We start from the raw sequence: 17,147 nt of genomic DNA on the forward strand, positions 1-17,147 counted from the left end.
CCATATCCCCTTAAACAGTAAATGGCCGAAAAATGTCTAATTAAAGAAAGAGGTAGACTATTTCAATTACATAGTTTTCTGTTTCAAGTGCATCCAGAGTATTGAATGTTTGAAAATGGAATGAGTTTGCAATGGCTGTATAAACTGATTATATATTTATTGTTCACATCTTTGTAGGTTAATGCCCTTTGGAAATGCAAACCATCGGAAGTTGTTGTAGCTGTTGTGCAAGATGCTGAACAGAAAACCACTTACACCCTCCGGCACAGGGAATTCCAAACATTGAAGCCTGATGAACTCATCATGGGCGAGGCAAGTTTCTCATTAAAACTGTTTTTGTATCAAATAGGTGAAATTACTCTATCTGTACATGCACAAATCCCTAAAAATGTTTATGTGCTGCATGAAATGACTTCCAGGCCCTCTGACTATCAGGTCAGAAGGCCTAGAGTCTTATTTCTATCAAGCACCTTTATTAATATTACATCTAATTCCCCCAAAAGGTGATAGAATGTTACATCAGAGCCATCCTCAACTCCAAGGGTACTGCCCAGCGACTGTACTTGATGAATCACTACACCATTGGCGTAATATTACATGGCACAAGGGAACAGATGGCCAGGCAAGGGTTAAAAAAGGTGAGTACAACTGTAATCATGTTACTTTATTCACTTTACTGTTGTATCCTGTAGGTTTGTTAGTAGGCTTCAGATAGGAGACTGAATCATGCGTATTATGTGGACACATCTACTGATGTTGATGTATCTTTGATGTGATGCATGTGAATTGCAACATTCCTTTTTTGCTTGGTCCTGTGAGGGAAAATACATAATGCATAGTTTGTTTTTGTGTGTTTGTTTAATTAATTTAACTCTTTGTTTTGCTTCTGTATAGTACAGAAAAATACACTTCTTTTTCCTTTTTCACACATTTTGTTAGGTCACATTTGATGACTATGATGGAGCCATTGGATTTGTTAACATAAGAAATGTGCACTGGAAGTTTGTGGTAAGTACATATGTCATTTATCAACCCACACACACACTGTTCTGAGAACAGGATTTTACATTTACTACATACATAAGCATGTTATCGTTGTGTCAGGATTACTTTTAAGATTATTGTAGTTTTAAATGGTCTTTATTCCTATCTAAATGAAATAATTACCAAAAAATTATTGAACAAACAAAGCATTCGGACTGTCCTACAGTAATGATGCTTCTCAATACCTTAATGATTTTCTAGTTTCCCTCACTTACATATCTTCCTCACCTCTTAACTCCTCTCAGCGAGGATTTGAGTTAGGGCTCTGTCCACTTCATGTACCAGGTGGCTGGTGAACCTCTATATAGCCCTCGAATGTTGTCCTTGTCACAGACAATTTGGAAACATGTTTGAAAAAGTCAGATCAGCTGAACAATTTGTAAAGATATGCAGTCAAAGGGGTATTGCTGCATGGTGTGTCCTGGCCCGAAGCCTTCTCTCTCCTTATCTCCAGGTGCATTTAAGGAATAGCAATATCCTCCATCATGGTGGAGGAAGAGTGATTTCCAATGCACCAGAGGAGAGAGGAAGCAACAAAGCACAAAATTGCAAATTGAGAAGCACCCAATGTCATTTGTGATTTGAGTTTTCTTTCATTCATGATGACCAAAACTGTTTCTCACTTTTCTCTGATCTGACAGTAGCCAGTACTCACTACACTGATAAAATGTTCACATTTAAGATGGCTTTTTTCTTTGTTTATTTACACTTGTCTATGTTGTGATCTCATTGCTGTTAATCAATTTGTCATTTGTAATTCTTAAGTTTTACAGAAATCAATCGATTTGGCACATGTCAAATATTCTGACATATTTATAGATGGCATGGTTTAATGGTCTTACTTTCTCTTTTTATAGTATCTTCATGCCCTCTCAAGCCACATTTTTGTGGTTGACCCTCAGCAAGGGTCAAATGAAGTTGAGGAGTCCAAAAAGGCTGGTCACAGATTTGGGTAACATAACATACATACTTGGATAATGTTATAATTGTCATTATTATTATACATACACTAAGTAAAACCAAAGATTAACTGCAAATGTAAATCAACACTAATTTCATTGTTCTCTGGTAGACAATATTTCAAGATGCGCAGGAACAGATTTGGAAAGGAGGACTGGGTTAACATCAAGTGGCAGCCTGGCCAGATAACCCATACCTTCCAGAAAGATGTCACCAGTTGTGGGGTCTTTGTCATGCAGGTGATTCTGTGGAACATGTTGTCTTTATGATGACAAAACGGCATGTAGTTTTACTGCGAAAGATCATGAACAGCACATATATTATTTTCCATCCGTACAGATGGCCAAGATGACAGTGATGGGATTCCCAAACATACCACAAACATTTCACATTGACTCTGCAAAGAAACGTCTTCAGGTTCTAAGAAGAGAAATGGCAGAAGAAATTCTGAAAGGATCAGGTATAGAGTGAAACCTTAAATTAATATGTTGAAGACATCCTACAAACTCAATACTAATATACTTGACTTGTTTCCAGTTTCAAAGGATGACTTCTGTTCCCTGTGTGGAAGTGAGGACCTACCCAAAAATGTTGCTAATGCTGTTTGGGTGAGTTGTAGTGTTTAATGTTTCTTAAGCATCAATAGATAATCTGAGTAGTGGCTAAACAGTTAGTTGATAATTTGGGATGAAACATAGCATTAAAGTAATCAAATATACTTTTATGCATTACCGATATCTTGAAATAATATTTTCTCAGAATGTTAAAATTTCTTATCCCCATGTAGATTCAATGTGAGACTTGCACAAGGTGGTTTCACACACATTGCCTTGGAATTACAGCATCACAAATACCAAGCACAGATACCCCCTGGTATTGTGAGTTGTGCAAGAGCCCTGAGTTGAGTAGCTGAGGGTAAGTTTGACTAACTCTGACCTGAGATGGAAAAGTTAAGCTCAGGAGATTTTTGGAATAGAATTCAATAATCTTTAACAGTAGGACTATATTTACAGACTGTATTTATGTGGAAGTGTGGTCCAGCCACAAGTTATAAGCTCAGGTTTGGTTTTTTTTTGGTTTTTTAAAAAAAGCATTACATTATGAAAAAATAAGGAGAAATATGTGCTTCAAACTTTGGGAAACTACAATAAATATCTGTTTTTTATATTAGATTCTTAATACAAATTTCAGATCCATTCATCCTTGCAGATAGAAGTTGTGAACGTATTTCTGTTTTCTTATGTTAAAATTTGGATTTTTGACTTGCACAGAGATATGTATGGTATAGTGATCCGATGAGTGTTTCTTTTTGCATATTTCTTTCTAAATGCTAATAGTTATACTGTATCAAAAGTCATAGAAAATGTGACCCTTTTATGCTAATGTTAAAATTTGTGTGGACAGTGATTCAATGAGTGTTTCTTTTTGCATATTTCTTTCTAAATTCTAATAGTTATACTGTATCAAAACTCATAATAGATTATTTCTCTGAGTCTGGATTCATGTCATGGGGCCATTGAATGACTGAATGTCAATGTCAGACTTTTGTTTCCCCTTGTGAATTTTTTTTTTTGATACATTGAATACTTGAAAAATAAATGCACTCTAAGAAGTGCACTCTAGTGCTGATGTCTCTTCCCTTGCTTATTTTCTTTAATTTTGTGCTATGTAAAACTTCAAAGGTCACACACAGTGTTTTAATGTCAAAATAAATTCTGGTTAATGTATCAATACTCAGAGAGTATACTTTGAAAGAGTTCCTAGTGTTCCCCTTGGAACTAAAGGTTATTATGAAACTAGCGAGAACACCCTTGTGGTTGACATGAATTCCATTGTTTAACCTGTATAAAAGTCAAATATTGTGGTTATTCCATAAAAATGTGTCTTATAGTTATGAAAGAGCCTTTTTAGGACACTAGCCTGTATAACAGTGAAGTTATTGAATATCATTTGCAACAAATTCTGAAAAAAAAACATATTCTCAACTTAAGACTTTAGAACAATCAGGAGGACATGATGAAGGTTTGCAGTGACTTTCGGAAGTCTACACTGTATAACAGTGAAGTTATTGAATATTACCTGAAATTAAAATTCCCCAAAATTATGAAAAAAGACATATTCTCAAACCTAATGTTGTAGTACAATCAGGAGGACATGATGAAGGTATGCAGTGACTTTCATGAGTCTACACTGTATAACAGTGAAGTTATTGAATATTATCTGCAATAAACATTCCCTATAATTATGACAAACTGTTTATTCTCAAACCTAATGTTGTAGTACAATCAGGAGGACATGATGAAGGTTTGCAGTGACTTTCATGAGTCTACACTGTATAACAGTGAAGTTATTGAATATTATCTGAAATAAAAATTCCCCAAAATTATGAAAAAAGACATATTCTCAAACCTAATGTTGTAGTACAATCAGGAGGACATGATGAAGGTTTGCAGTGACTTTCATGCGTCTACACTGTATAACAGTGAAGTTATTGAATATTATCTGCAATAAAAATTCCCCAAAATTATGACAAACTGTTTATTCTCAAACCTAATGTTGTAGTACAATCAGGAGGACATGATGAAGGTTTGCAGTGACTTTCATGCGTCTACACTGTATAACAGTGAAGTTATCGAATATTATCTGCAATTAAAATTCCCCAAAATTATGAAAAAAGACATATTCTCAAACCCTAATGTTGTAGTACAATCAAGAGGACATGATGAAGGTATGCAGTGACTTTCAGGACACTAGTCTGTATAACAGTGAAGTTATCGAATATTATCTGCAATAAAAATTCCCCAAAATTATGAAAAAAGACATATTCTCAACTTAACTGTTGTAGTACAATCAGGAGGACATGATGAAGGTTTGCAGCGACTTTCAGGACACTAGTCTGTATAACAGTGAAGTTTTTGATTTTTTTTCATAGCTTAATTTTTCGGCAGTACACTTTGTACACGGTCCCTGCCCACTCGCCTCACCACCGGCAGCGCATAGAGACCAATGTTATTTGCACAACACGAGAGACGGCCTATATTGATGAAAATTGTGTTGTAGCTCGTTGTCTGTCTTGCACTGATGGGAAAGACGTGTATTTTGTGCTTTTACCTCCTTTCGTTAACAAGCTATTGATCCGAGAAGCTCGAATCTGTGAATATCTTTCTAACTTTACCCAACTAGTTGCGAAACGTTTGTTTCATTCCAGATGAACATTTCAAACTAAGTTGTCTGTGCTTGGAGTAATTTAGTTGCTTTTTTTATTCCATGGTATAGTAATTTAAAGTAGGCTTATGGTTGCTAAATAAACATGATGTAACAGAATGTACTCCTATGTATTGTTGAATGCACTTTGTATTTTGAAAATACAACGTTTTGAGTTTTTTTTAAGATATATATATATATATATATGTGTGTGTGTGTGTGTGTGTGTGTATATATATATATACATATCATTAATTTGGGATATCGATTAATTAATTATTCACTGCCAAGTGTACTACATATATAAATAATTCTGTGGGGAGATTGGTTTTGTACCTGTGTCTGTCTGTTTGTTTGTTTTTTGTTGTTGCTTTGTTTATTTATTTTTTTTTTCCCATTAACATATCTCATGCTATGTACCCCAGTTGAGGTACTGCATTTGGGGATGAACAATAGAAAGGGTGGAGTATGATAAAAAGGTTATGGATTTTTTGTGTGTAATTGTCAGTACACAACTTTAAACCTGTTTATCTGTATGCTTGATTAATCTGTCTTGTTCCTTTTGTTATTCCATTTGTTGTTGTTCTGTTTAGGTGATCTACTTTGTAACTGTTGTGTAGAAGGTTCTTACCTTGTTGTGTGTCACATTGGTGTAACTACGGAAGAGGATGAGGGCAAGTGAATAAAAAAAAAAAATTAAGGTCCAAAATATTTGTTATTATTATTGTTCTGAAAAAAAGTCAGAATTCTGTGATTAAAGTCAGAAAGTCAGAATTTCTGAGATTAAAGTCAGAATTCTTATTTTTGTCATAGTAATAATAAAAAAATATCTAGATTTTTTTTCAGTGGCCCTAACTCTCTTCCGTAGTGTAACACACTTGAAAAATAAAGTTATAAAAAAACAAAACACAAATCAGCAAACATGATCATCCGAGGCGTACTTGAATGCAGCATGGGACGTCGCATAGCATAGTATCCGTCCTCAGTGATAATTCCATGGGCTAGCTTCCCAAATCAAGGGAAGTTGTTTGACTTCAGGGGCTCACCCCGCTGGCAGATCCTCTCCTGTCAGTCTCCTTTCTCTCTCGTACTGTTGTTGACTCCGTCGTTAAGTTCATGACGGTTGCTGACGGTGACACCCTTGCGCTCATTATGCCTGTCCGAGCAGAGTGCTGCAGTACCACCGGCTTGGCCTGCCCATCCCCGGTCTCTCTTTTCCCCCCTGCCCCGATCAACACGTACCAGCCCGGGGTGGCCACCTCGCTGCTCTATAGCGGCTCACAGTTTCGGGGATATCAGAAGAGCAAAGGCAACTCCTACGACGTTGAGGTGGTTCTGCAGGTAACGTTTTGTTAACTTCTGCTCGTCCTGTTTGATATTAAAGCTCGTTTTGTTGGCTGTCATCTGCGAACTCAGCGTATTTATATCCCTTAGCACACGTTAGCTTGTTGGGCTCATTTTTCAGCTGGTTGGCATAAATTACTAACACACTGACCTACTTTTCAGCGACCTTTTCTGCTTTGACATAACGAGTTAGGACAAAATCACAGGAATTAAATTTCCATAAGCTAGTTTTCAGTACACATACCACCCAACCACGTAGGCATTTTATGCAACCAGCTCCCCGAATGAGTGTTATTGACCCACAAGCGTTCACAGTTATTCAACCCCCATACCTGCTGTAACCAGTGGTGGAAAAAGTGCACAGCTTCATTACTTAAGTCAATGTATATATACTAAGAAAATTCATGAGCCGACTTCAAAGCAAAAGTTGTGGGTAACTAGAGCATTGATAATAAAGTAGTTGAGTGAAAAGTAAAATAACTGTCTTCTGAATGTAGTGGAGTAAAAGTAATAAGTTCCCCCCAAAAATAATACTCAATTAAAGTACATATACTCAAAAAATGTACGAAAGTACAGTACTCAAGTAAATTTACTTTGTTACTGTCCACCACTGGCTGTAACGCCTCCCTGCATGCAACTTTACTAGATTTATTCAAGTCAAATAATTTGAGTCATCCATCAGGAACTTAAACTATGCAAAATAATCTGCAGTTCTATTTCAACTTTTGAAAAAAAAAGTGTATAAATATTGTAAAAACATTGGTGCGTATTCACTCTAATATGTTATAATTTTCTAATCCAGAACTGTATCAAAGTAAATCAAATTCGCCTTTGTCACATTTGTTTACATGTTTACATATTGCATTTATATTTGCTTTTTTACATTCTTATACATGCATGTACGTTTTCTCGCATATACATTATATTCTTTATTTTTATTATTTTGTTTTTTGTTTTTATTTTGTTATGAATATTTTATTTTGCTTTTTAGATTTAAACACAAACAGAGATAGACATATAACGGACAGAAAAGAAGAGAAGGAAGCCTACTGTATGAGAGAAGTTAATATTACAGAATAAATACAGACAGTAGGTAGTTCCAAAATAACGAAAATAGAAAAATTCAAAAAGTTACAAAAATAGACGAGAGACAAAAATGAATCTTCACCTCAGAGGTGATATTCGAGATATTCTCAGCACAACTTTGTGATACAATTATACATTATATTCTGATATATCACGCAATCTATACAGTGCAAGTGCATCTTTGCAACTACGTCTTCAATGTGCAACATTTTACCCCGCATAATTTCACTTTATCATATTCATAGATTAATATGCGATGTACTGAGTGTGCTTAAAAGTCTTGCACAATTTCCAGTCAAATAAACATTCTATCAAAGTTGTGAAAGTGCACATAGTGTGTTTATTTGTATTAGTACAATATGTTGTTATTGTCAATACTAAATAGCAAAGGGAGACAACATACTGCAGCTTTCAGCAGTCTCTGTGCTTATTGTTAAGATAAGATAGTCCTTTACTCGTCCCACAACGGGGAAATTGAAGTGTCACAGTAACAAAGTATTTATACAAAGATATAAATTATATATATATATATAAAAAACATTTGTACCACGTATTAAAGAAAGAAAAGGGGGAACCATTTCTGCACCTGTTATTTTGACCCTATTGAGCCACACTATTATGTTCTAAAAATGACTCTCCATTTGTTTGTCTTGGGCAGCATGTGACAATGGAGGACTCATATTTGTGTGGATACCTGAAGATCAAAGGCCTGACTGAGGTAAGCTTTAAAACTAGGTCACTAATACTGACCTTTACTCCATCTAAAGATAAACTGTTCACACATTTCAGCGTGTTGCAACTGGTTCCCACTTGATTGATATGAGCTAAATTGTGTAACATTGGAGAAGACAAATATGAGGCCGTTAGGTTCAACCTCTACTTTCAGGTCTAGACTTGAGTCCTTAGAATACAGTAAGTGTGTCAACGGTATACTCGTTACATTATGCAACATGTGGAGGGAACAGGCCAGCAGGATCCTGCTGCGCATTTTGGCTGCAGCAGGGTGCTGTGAAAGAGGAGTAGAGGTTGTGTGTGTTGCTCCAGAGATACAACAAGTCTCATTTAGACTGAAAAGTCGTGCATAAGAAATCTTAGATGACTGTAATTATTCACATTTCTGTTACTTAGATGAAAACAGTAGAAATCCAAAATGAGGATAATTCTCTCTCTTATGTGTGATGTTTCCCTCAACTGTCTGAAACAGCCAATTTGGGTACATCTGGACGTCTGGATGTACAGGGCTTAGGTGAATGCAGTATTCATTTTGGCGGCTATTTTAGATTTAGTCTTAGTCTTAGTCTTTAGACGAAAATGCCTGTTAGTTTTAGTCACATTTTAGTCTTTTCAGCCCTTTATAGTTTTAGTCTAGTTTTAGTTGCAGAAAACTCAAAACATTTTAGTCTTTGATTTTTGCCGAAACATCTTCACTCTTTAAATAATTCATGTGGTCGATCAGATATTGGTAACAGGGTTATACCAAGTGTAAAATCAGCAACATTTCACTCTTTTAACACTTTTGCTTTTGTAATATCTTAAGTTAAATAATTCAGCCTGTCCCTACAAAAAAATGAAAAGAAAACATTCTTGATGTGACCACTGTGACTGTATTTTGATTATCTTGATTCACAGAAAAATTCCATGAAAGGTCTGTATTGCTAATTTACGACGGTCCTTGAATGTACCTGCAGTGAGAGGCGCACTGGACAGTCAGTTCAAGGCACTCTGAAATGCATCTGCATCTTTCAACAAGGAGTTGATAAAAACTTACTAAATGTGTCTGATGTATCACCAAACTTTGTCACTAACACACACTGGGGGGTGAAAATCCTCAATGAAGATGAGACAGATGCATGGAGGTGAGGAGAGCTGGTTCATAAAGCACACCTGCTGCAGGTAGAGACCAAGCTAACACTGAGCCCCTCAGATAATAACTCAGCCTGTCGTCACAGGAATGACTCGCTTTTATTTTAAAAGATTAGACCCACAGCGGGGGAAACATGGATGCTTAATGTCCGATGGTCCGCCACAAAATTTTTCGTCTCGTCAACAAAATCAAAACATACGTTCGTCAGAGTTTTTATTATCAGTGATGCACTTGAGCTTGTCATAGTCTCGTCTTCGTCATGAAAAAATTTGTTGTTGACTAACATTTATCGTCATAATTTCGTTGACGAAATGAACACTGGGTGAATGCCTTGAATGAAAGAAACTAAATCACTCCTCTTATATTAAGGCTTTCTTTCCTCTCTCCCTTCTTTGTGTGGCAGGAGTATCCAACACTCACAACATTCTTTGCTGGTGAAATTATCAGTCAAAAAAGGCCTTTTTTAACACGGAAGTGGGACGCAGATGAAGATGTGGACCGAAAGCACTGGGTATGTCCTGTTTGACTGTTATTATGTTTTGTTACTAATTACACATTGATGCTTAATGAAGAACAGATTGTAAGAAGTTTTCCAAATAAGGTTTAGAGTAGAGGTTGTTTACATTGAACTACAGTATGCACCTGTGGCCTTAACCAGTCTTTAACCTTAAATGTCTTTAAAACGACTTTTAGGCTACCTGTCATTGAACAACAGATAAAACAGAGCAGAAGTAGCATTGATAAATCGTTTTGAGGCCTTCATAAATATGAATATCATATCAAGAAACATTAGATATCAAGCAGTTTCAAAAGCATGTTGTGATTCATTGTCATTTAACAGAAAGGCTTTCAATTAAAGACATAAACGTCTTTGTTTGAAATAATTTCACAACTTTCTGTTGTCTTGACTTGTTTTTATTTATCTCTGTACAGGGCAAGTTCAAGCCTTTTTACAAATATGCCAAAAGCTTCAACTCAGATGACTTTGACTACGAAGCTCTGGACAACAGCGATTATGTCTTCATGAGGTGGAAGGTCAGATACTACATCAATTATTTATACAGTCTGTGGTTCAGCCACATGAAATGTCATACAGTAAAATCACTGTTCTGGGTGACACTCTGCATGCTTTGGATGCCTACAGGGTGGGCAGCATTTCCACAGATTTAACCTCTCCTTTTTTTTTCTGTCTTGCATCCTCAGGAGCAGTTTCTTGTTCCAGACCACACCATCAAAGACATCAGCGGTGCCTCCTTTGCCGGCTTTTATTATATCTGCTTTCAGAAGTCCACAGCCACTATCGAGGGGTACTATTATCATAGGAGCTCTGAATGGTGACTATAATCATTGCAAACATAAATCTCTTTTGCTGCATTTGTTGCAAGTTTTCTACTCTGATATCCCTTTTTTATATACTTTTTGCAGGTACCAGTCTCTAAACCTTAACCACGTTCGAGAGCACAGTATGCCTATTTACGAGTTCCGGTGACGAACACACAGACGAGTATCGAGTCAAGTTGAGGACTGTTCTTGCTGATCTGTGGTTAAACGAGGTGGGATCGATGGAGAGCCCCTTAATTGAAAAGACTGGAGCTGATCCTGATCCTTGCTGCAGGGCCCAACCTGTGATCAGATACTCTATTGACGGACTGAAAGAAAGACGACACAGAGAAAGAGAGAGAGAGGAGCTGATAAAAGATCAGTGATGGATGGACCGTTTTTACAGTGAACATAAGACTGCTGTTTGCCTTGAATTTCATTTTGATCCTTGTTTTTTTTTTTTCGATGAATATTTTGAGTTTTCATTTTGTGTAACCTGATTTCTTCATGCTCTCATAGGATGTAGTCCCCTGTGGTTGGAAATCATAACAGGTTTTCCTTCACCAGAGACACTAAAAATACACGCCTTTTAGGTAAGAGCTGCAAAAGAAAAGGGTGTAACGTTGTGAGAAGAGTTTTGTTCAGTAAAGTTTTGCCTCTTCTTTTAAATATATATATTATCCTTGCAGTCTGCACTCTGATGCCCTATAGTGATTTGAGCAGTTTCATGGTTTATTGCCAGAAGATTGCAGAAGAAGGGAGGATGATCTACTTTTTATGCAAGGTATGTAAAACTGAAGGTTATAGTCTGGTTGCTCAGGGATAGTATGTGTGGGTCATATTGTAATGCTGACAAACGACAGCTGAACATGGGAGTTAGAATTAGCTTAACAGCAAAGATGGCATCTGAACAACTAATTTCTAATATTTAATAATTACCAAAAACTGCTGCTTTTCAGAGAATCCTCTCTACACAGTTATCTCACTGAAAACTTGCTTCATGTCAGATATTTCTATGCAAGCCAAAGGTCTCTATTAGGTAGAAATTCTAACGCCACTTTACTATTTCATTTGTCTTCCAGAGTGTTTTGATTTATTTGTCTTTATCTTGAATGATGTTGAGTGAAAAGCATAACAAAAGTAGGAACATTATGTAGATGTATTGAACTGAAATGACCAGCATTGAAGCTCAGATATGTGACAAAACATTCCACCACAGTGAACAGCGAGATTTGTCAGTCAGTCAAAGATGTCGACATACGGGAGACATGAAGAAGAGTGGAGTAACGGTTTATGTGGCATGTACGAAACAGTGCAGTGTGTGAAGTCAGGACCTTTAGTTTCAGTCTACATGTGGTTGCAGTTATTTACAGTACTTCCATCTACTGAATCAGATCAATGTAGCTGAATAAGTCAATGTTACTGCAGTTTTGATATCGTACAGTAGTCGGATGTAACATCGACCGCTTCAAAGAACATGCCTGTTGTCTACTAAGTGAACCTTTTGTAGCTAACGGCTACGCGTCTAAAGTTAAAAAAAAAAAAGGAGATGAGAGCGAAAACCGCCTTTGATGCTTTAGAAAAAAACCCTCTGCCTTACACTTTTAAACATATAAGTTCATTTTTAAAAAGACTTTGTTGGTAGTTTTATTTCTGTGAGAGAATTTGTGGAAAAAAAGAAATTGAACCCTTTTCTTGGGAAAAGGTTGTTTTAAGTTTTTTCTCTGGAGAGTGCATGTACTCCGCCCGCCTGCCTGCCTCATTGTTGCTCATACACTTCAAGCTGACTCGCCCGACTGCAGCATGACAAAGTGGATTAATTGATGAGTCGTGGGGGATAACTGATGGCAGTGTAATTTTTTAACTTAAGTTCAGTGGACGAAGTCCGAAAGACTTCAAAATAATTTCGCTTTTTTTTAATGAATCATGAAAAGAAAAATGTGCAATGCAAGAAACAAATGTTTATGTGGGAGTTTGTCATTTAAAGTCTGTTTGTTGAAAGGAGATGATGTAAAACTGCAGTGATTGCATTGTGTGAGGAGGAATAAAGATGACATATTTTGTACACAGTTTTGTATTGTGTGTTGTTTAATCTGTGCCTTTATTCTGCGACTCACTCAGCAGAGAGAGGAGAACTACATGACATGTAAAGAAAAGAAGGTCTCAGTAGGTTTAATGTTCTTCCCTGCAATAACCTCCAGGGTCCAGCTGTTCAAAGTATTTAATCTGGATCAGAATGATCCTGCCCTGGGAATACTATTTTTCATCATCCAGGACCAGATAATCTATTATACTTCATCCTGTTTGATGAAAGTAACATTGGATTGAATATATCTGATCCAGATACAGACACACAACAATAAATATAGATATAATACTATGATAAACTGACCTGGGTCACGCTGTAATGTAAGAGTACCGGGCCCTATCAACCATCATAAAACATGGACCTGCATGGGGTAGTCACTGCATCAGGTCTCTGGTCCATGAACACCTCTACTGTGCAAGAATAAGTGTGTTAAATAAACAAAGTAGGTTATTGGACGTTTTGTTACCCTGACGTCTGGTCTGAATTCAATGGAGGCCTCATGGAGACATACAGTTCATCCATACTTTAGATTTACTTAGTTTTTTTTGTAATTATGAATAATTTCCAGATCAACTTCTTTTCTCATCATCTTGAAATGATAACGCTGGTCTTTCTGTGTTAAAGATTTACTTGCAGTGGTTTTCCCAGGATATTGGCTGTTTGATAGTTATGTAATGACTCTACTCTACTGATAACCGTTTCTAAAGAAAGAAAGGAAACATAACTCGTCCTCAGTTGTTGAATAACATGGCCAATGATTGAGCCATGTTGTTCCAGATGATCACCACGTCTCTCTGTTTTTTATCCACTTGGCGCTGTAGTTGTGAGTGACAGCTGGCCTCAGTCATAAGCTGTAACGAAGACTTGCATTTCTTTATAAAATCTCGAGTCAGTCCCTGTGAATGGCTCAATTTATGTTATTCCTGTATTTTCTCAAAAGTTTGGTACAATAGTAGTCAGGGAAAATTAGCCCATATTTGGTCAATCTGGGAATAAATTCCTTACCAAAATAATTTGTCACCAATGTGTTCATAAAGGTCTCTACTAACACATATGAAAGTTTGAACTCAACTCCTGTAGGAAAATCCATGACAGCTACTTCAAGTTTGGGTACCTGGAACCTTATTGGTGAAAAACTGAAAAAGTTAACCTCGTGACGGGTCAAACTAGGGGTTATTTGGGATTCTGAAGTGATTGCAAACAATTATTTTGCACAAAAAACACTCCTTGGTGGAAAAACGTCCACGCCCACTTTTACACAAACATTAAAAAGTGGCTCTAATTGTTTATTTCAATACCACAAATACTAGTTAAAAAACAATACTGTCAAAATATCTTAAGAGTCTTGTGCTTTTCCAGACTCTACATCACCATGGATAGGGTTCTTGCATGCACTGCCTGTACAACTTCTGCATGCTGAGATACGTTTCACACCATTCTTCTTGCAGCAGCATTGCCGGTTGCTGCAGTCCCCATTACAATTACAGCTTGTGAATTGGATGAGCTCCTTTAAGATCCATTGTACCTAGTGAAAAAACTGGCTCATAACTGTGAACTCCTTCCATTCATCCGTTGTCTCTGGGGTCCTGCATCCAGTCCTGGGGTTGGAGATTGGCATGGAGGCTTTGCAGCTGCAACTAACAAGTTAAACCAGTTGGGGTATACACTAGGCAGAGATAAAAGATTACAAATACTGCTTCCTCAGCGATAAGAGTGGAGTCGGCATCTGATGCTCCTGGCTCTCTCTGTACCATTGTTGAAGAAAGCAATGATCAGACAGATGATGGTGTTGAGGTAGATGTCAGACTTGAGGATCTATCAGTTACAACAGTGGATGACACTCTGAAGGATTGATCCAGATCCCCACCCAAAAAACTAGATTCCTAACCCACAGTATTTGTCAGTGGACTTGATCCCTAAACCTAACCTACAGTATTTGTCAGTGGACTTGATCCCTAACCCTAACCACAGTATTTGTCAGTGGACTTGATCCCCAACCCTAACCTTTGGGCTGTCTCGCAACCTATCACCTCACCCAAACACTGACCCTAACCCTAACAACTCGCATGATCTAATCCAAATGCATCCAAAGTCTTTTTTCCCCCTGAACAATCTGTGTTCAAGGTTTTATCAAATTCAAAATCTGGAATCAGTTTAAGACTATATTTACTGTTCGAGCTATTGGGGCAGGGATGTCAGTAAAGTTTGGTCTGAGCTACCCATGCAATAGTTCAGAAAACAGTGAGAACAGCAGCCACCACTAGATGTCAGCAGTGGACCAAAAAAAACCTCAGGTCCTGTTCAAAGCTTGATCCGTCAGGCAACTGGACTTGGTAGAAATTCTTGGAGACGCTTCACCTCTCCCCCAAAAGGCTTTGTCAGTTCAGATCAGACTGGGGAAGGGCTAGAAAATATAAGCCTCTAACAGTCGTGGATGTGTTCAAGTAGTCACAAAGGGTCCTAAGTAGGGTTGTTATCCTAGTTATCTGGTCCTGTATTCTTTCCAGTGCATGTCTGAGAGTCAAAACCAATCTAAAAACTATTCCAACCTTTGCATATTTGAGGTTATATAGTAGTAGTTAACAGTCAGTGAGAAGTACTACTTTTTGCTGCTGCAAATCAAGAAAAAGTCTGCAGGCCGTCTTACCTGGCGACAACATACAGATCAGTTGACCGTGTCAGCTTTCCAGGAAAAGCAAAGTTGATGTTCTGCATTGTTCAAAATGACTATCTGTTTTATACAATGAAGTGACTCTTGAATAGCTCTTGAATTTCTGCACGAGTCAATAACCTTGACTCTTCATCCTTGACTCAAAGCAGTCTTACATTAGCAACAAGGCTTTCATAGAATTTAAGGACAGATTAGAGGTACATCAAATGTTTTGTTCTTGAGAATTCCTTTTTCACAGGTTAATAATCAAACTATGAAAAGCTTTCCTGAGAAATTACATAGATGACAAAGATAATTTGGCAATGTGGTACGTGCTGGAGTCCGCGTCGCTAGAAAACACAAAGGAAAGAAATGTGGAAAAGCTTCTTCCTCATGCAGCTTTAACAATGAAGTCTTCTTTTCTAAAAGATGTGTAACGCTAATTGTACTGCATTTGTAATCAGGGAAGCTCATTAAAAATAATCATTGTGCATTTCATTTGTTACATCTACTGTCTAAACACATATCTGATGATAGTTAAGTAATTTGATAGCATCAAGTGAAATAAACTAACTAACACGGTCCCAAAGGATTTTAATACAGTTCATAGAGAGAGTCCTTTACTCGTCCCACAACGGGGAAATTTAAGTGTCACAGTAACAGAGTAGACAGTGCAAAAGAAATATATAAAGCAAACAAGAGACTATAAAGTAATAATTATTTTAAAAGTTATTAGATTAAAGAGGTAAAAAATAAGCATATCTTACACACACACACATATATATATATATTATTGCATGATTAATATTATATAATTGATAATTATTCCATTATCATAACGCATGATTATGAGATTAGAAATTCAAACATAGTTTAGTTCTGTGGTTTATGGAATTTATTATACCAAGGACCTCTGTATAGCATTAACCTTTAGCAAAGAGTCACCTCTTACTAAATTTCCCAAATTCCTTGAACATTAATTTGGTAAATATTTTGTCAGAGTGTTGTGTGTTATTCTTTTAAATTAAAACAGTGGAATAGAAAAGCACACCCAGAATTTGATGCGCATTGATTAATAACTTCTAAAATTATATAACGGGTGTTGAACTGTCATTGTCACAAATAATGTGGTTAGTTGATTTTATTGTTTTTCTATTTTATTTTGAATGACTAAAATAAATCCTCCCTTCTTTCCTCAAAGTTTCTGTGACCCCCACTTTAAAGAACACTGTTTTAGATGATGTGCACGTGTTGTAAAAGTATTTCATATCTTACAGTGCTTCATTGTGCCTTTAATCATGTACTTTCAAGGAAGTAAAAAGTGATGAGTCAAAAAGATGTGTTACAAATAGCTGTTGTTAGATAACCATGGTATTCATTTGTGTGGTGTAATAGAACATATACTAAAACATTATCTGAGAAATTATTAACTAACATTATCTCAAAAACTTACAAAATCTTTGAGGACAAGCGAGTCAAACAGGAACCTTTTTTGCATTTTTATTAGCTGATGAGGATGATGAAGATGGGGAAGACAAGTCAATAAACGGATACACTAAATAAAAAAAGGATAAAAGTCATGTCTT

At 36.6% G+C, this 17,147-nt stretch overlaps 2 protein-coding genes across 2 annotated transcripts; both read left to right on the plus strand.

Moving 5' to 3' along the window:
* The first annotated feature begins 448 nt into the window (after window positions 1-448).
* On the plus strand, window positions 449-3,627 carry LOC117832046. Its single transcript, XM_034711009.1, has 7 exons — window positions 449-638; window positions 940-1,008; window positions 1,902-1,996; window positions 2,117-2,243; window positions 2,344-2,464; window positions 2,542-2,612; window positions 2,792-3,627. The coding sequence occupies exons 1-7, from the start codon at window positions 567-569 to the stop codon at window positions 2,915-2,917; spliced, it is 681 nt and encodes a 226-aa protein (XP_034566900.1). The 5' UTR covers window positions 449-566; the 3' UTR covers window positions 2,918-3,627.
* Window positions 3,628-6,147: 2,520 nt separating this feature from the next.
* Window positions 6,148-12,891, plus strand: gid4 (GID complex subunit 4 homolog). The gene is made up of 6 exons (XM_034711008.1): window positions 6,148-6,549; window positions 8,297-8,356; window positions 9,906-10,013; window positions 10,436-10,537; window positions 10,706-10,836; window positions 10,928-12,891. The coding sequence occupies exons 1-6, from the start codon at window positions 6,325-6,327 to the stop codon at window positions 10,989-10,991; spliced, it is 690 nt and encodes a 229-aa protein (XP_034566899.1). The 5' UTR covers window positions 6,148-6,324; the 3' UTR covers window positions 10,992-12,891.
* The last annotated feature ends 4,256 nt before the right edge of the window (window positions 12,892-17,147 follow it).

Source organism: Notolabrus celidotus, chromosome 20 (assembly GCF_009762535.1).
Source record: "Notolabrus celidotus isolate fNotCel1 chromosome 20, fNotCel1.pri, whole genome shotgun sequence".
NCBI lineage: Eukaryota > Metazoa > Chordata > Actinopteri > Labriformes > Labridae > Notolabrus > Notolabrus celidotus.

What these genes read in the sequence shown, in the direction of transcription:
- LOC117832046 (XM_034711009.1), top strand. Translation starts at nt 567, where the DNA reads ATGAATCACTACACCATTGGCGTAATATTACATGGCACAAGGGAACAG. An exon ending in CCAGGCAAGGGTTAAAAAAG is followed by an intron (nt 639 to 939) that starts GTGAGTACAACT and finishes ACATTTTGTTAG; the next exon opens with GTCACATTTGATGACTATGA. An exon ending in AGAAATTCTGAAAGGATCAG is followed by an intron (nt 2,465 to 2,541) that starts GTATAGAGTGAA and finishes ACTTGTTTCCAG; the next exon opens with TTTCAAAGGATGACTTCTGT.
- gid4 (XM_034711008.1), top strand. Translation starts at nt 6,325, where the DNA reads ATGACGGTTGCTGACGGTGACACCCTTGCGCTCATTATGCCTGTCCGA. An exon ending in AGATCAAAGGCCTGACTGAG is followed by an intron (nt 8,357 to 9,905) that starts GTAAGCTTTAAA and finishes TTTGTGTGGCAG; the next exon opens with GAGTATCCAACACTCACAAC. An exon ending in ATGTGGACCGAAAGCACTGG is followed by an intron (nt 10,014 to 10,435) that starts GTATGTCCTGTT and finishes ATCTCTGTACAG; the next exon opens with GGCAAGTTCAAGCCTTTTTA.